This window comes from Chrysochloris asiatica, unplaced genomic scaffold, assembly GCF_000296735.1.
Source record: "Chrysochloris asiatica unplaced genomic scaffold, ChrAsi1.0 scaffold00164, whole genome shotgun sequence".
In the NCBI taxonomy this organism is placed as follows: Eukaryota; Metazoa; Chordata; class Mammalia; order Afrosoricida; family Chrysochloridae; genus Chrysochloris; species Chrysochloris asiatica.
The window spans coordinates 3557836-3558977 of record NW_006408682.1 but is presented as its reverse complement, the minus strand read 5'-3'; the positions used below and the strand labels follow the sequence as shown (position 1 = coordinate 3558977).

The 1142-nt window shown below is 42.1% G+C and overlaps 1 protein-coding gene across 1 annotated transcript in view; it reads right to left on the bottom strand.

The window, feature by feature from the left end:
- Positions 1–1037: 1037 nt before the first annotated feature.
- FZD8 (frizzled class receptor 8) overlaps positions 1038–1142 on the bottom strand; it is a 2128-nt gene continuing 2023 nt past the window's right edge. Inside the window, exon 2 of the mRNA XM_006871227.1 lies at positions 1038–1142. This exon is cut by the window's right edge and continues 43 nt beyond it. Coding sequence (XP_006871289.1) covers positions 1038–1142 — 105 coding nt within the window.

Sequence of the window (1142 nt, the reverse complement as noted above, 5' to 3'; positions counted from 1 at the left end):
GGAATTACTGCCTTGCCAAAGTCACATTTACATACATGAAGATGAGATTTGTCATCTATGGTGTTAAAAGAAAGCTACCATTAGAAACACCCTCTGTTTTTGGAAGGTGCAAGAACTCAGCTTTGATTTCAGTTCAACAGCGATGTTTACCTTGTTAACAACTTAAGAATGAGCAGTTAACAGGTAATTTTTTCCATGCCTAAGGTCAGTGTACAGAATGACAATCCAGAAAATGTCCACTTTTCCGATTGGTTCTTAGCAAGCACCTAAAAGCTAACAACTTAGAAGAGGCAGGGGGAGAGGGCAATGGTTAAAACATTTATCAAAAGTCTTTTATTGACAAAATAGAATACTTATATTTGTTCTTACAGGGGTAGCTTCTAAATTTTTTACAAAAAATGTACAGACTGTATAGCTTTGGATATGTACATATTTTACACTTTTTTATTTTTTATTTTTATTTTTTTACAATTTAACAAATAATTATATAAATACATCCTTTAATGTAAGAAACCCGTATTTACTTGGGGTGTATAATTAAGACATTTCTCGTTTGTTTATTTAAGGCATTTGCCTGGTCATTATGGATACCCAAACCGTGCAATCCCATTAGGTCGTGGTCATCCCGCCTCTAGGATACGTTAAGAGTAACAGTTTATGTAGGAGAATCAAGGGAGAAAAAAATGTCCCTCAGGTCAAATCTGTTGATGTTGCTTCAAGCTTGCAAAGGGCAACCAGTGAGTGCTCCAAACCTTGGGTTTGGGAAACGCAGCAGTCCACCCTCCCGTGCCAACAGAAATTAACGCCTGGCGGTAAGAGCTCCCTGCATATTCATGGAGGAAAGGGGGCTGGGTCTGGGCGGCTTCAATGCCAGGTACTTTGTTCTAAGCAAGTCATTTAAGTCCCAGCTAATGGATACCATTAAGAGTTCATTATCATGCTAATAGCAATCAACACCGTGAAGGGGTGGGAACCTCAGACCGTCAAGTGTCCCTAAGCACTAGGGTCTCCTCGAACCCCCCCCCCCTCCTCTTCGCTCAGACCTGGGACAATGGCATCTGCTTGGGGTAAGACACGGAGCTGGCCGTGCCAGACCTCCACGTCAGACCAGTGCTGACGTCGCTGTAGAGGGAACCCCCGCC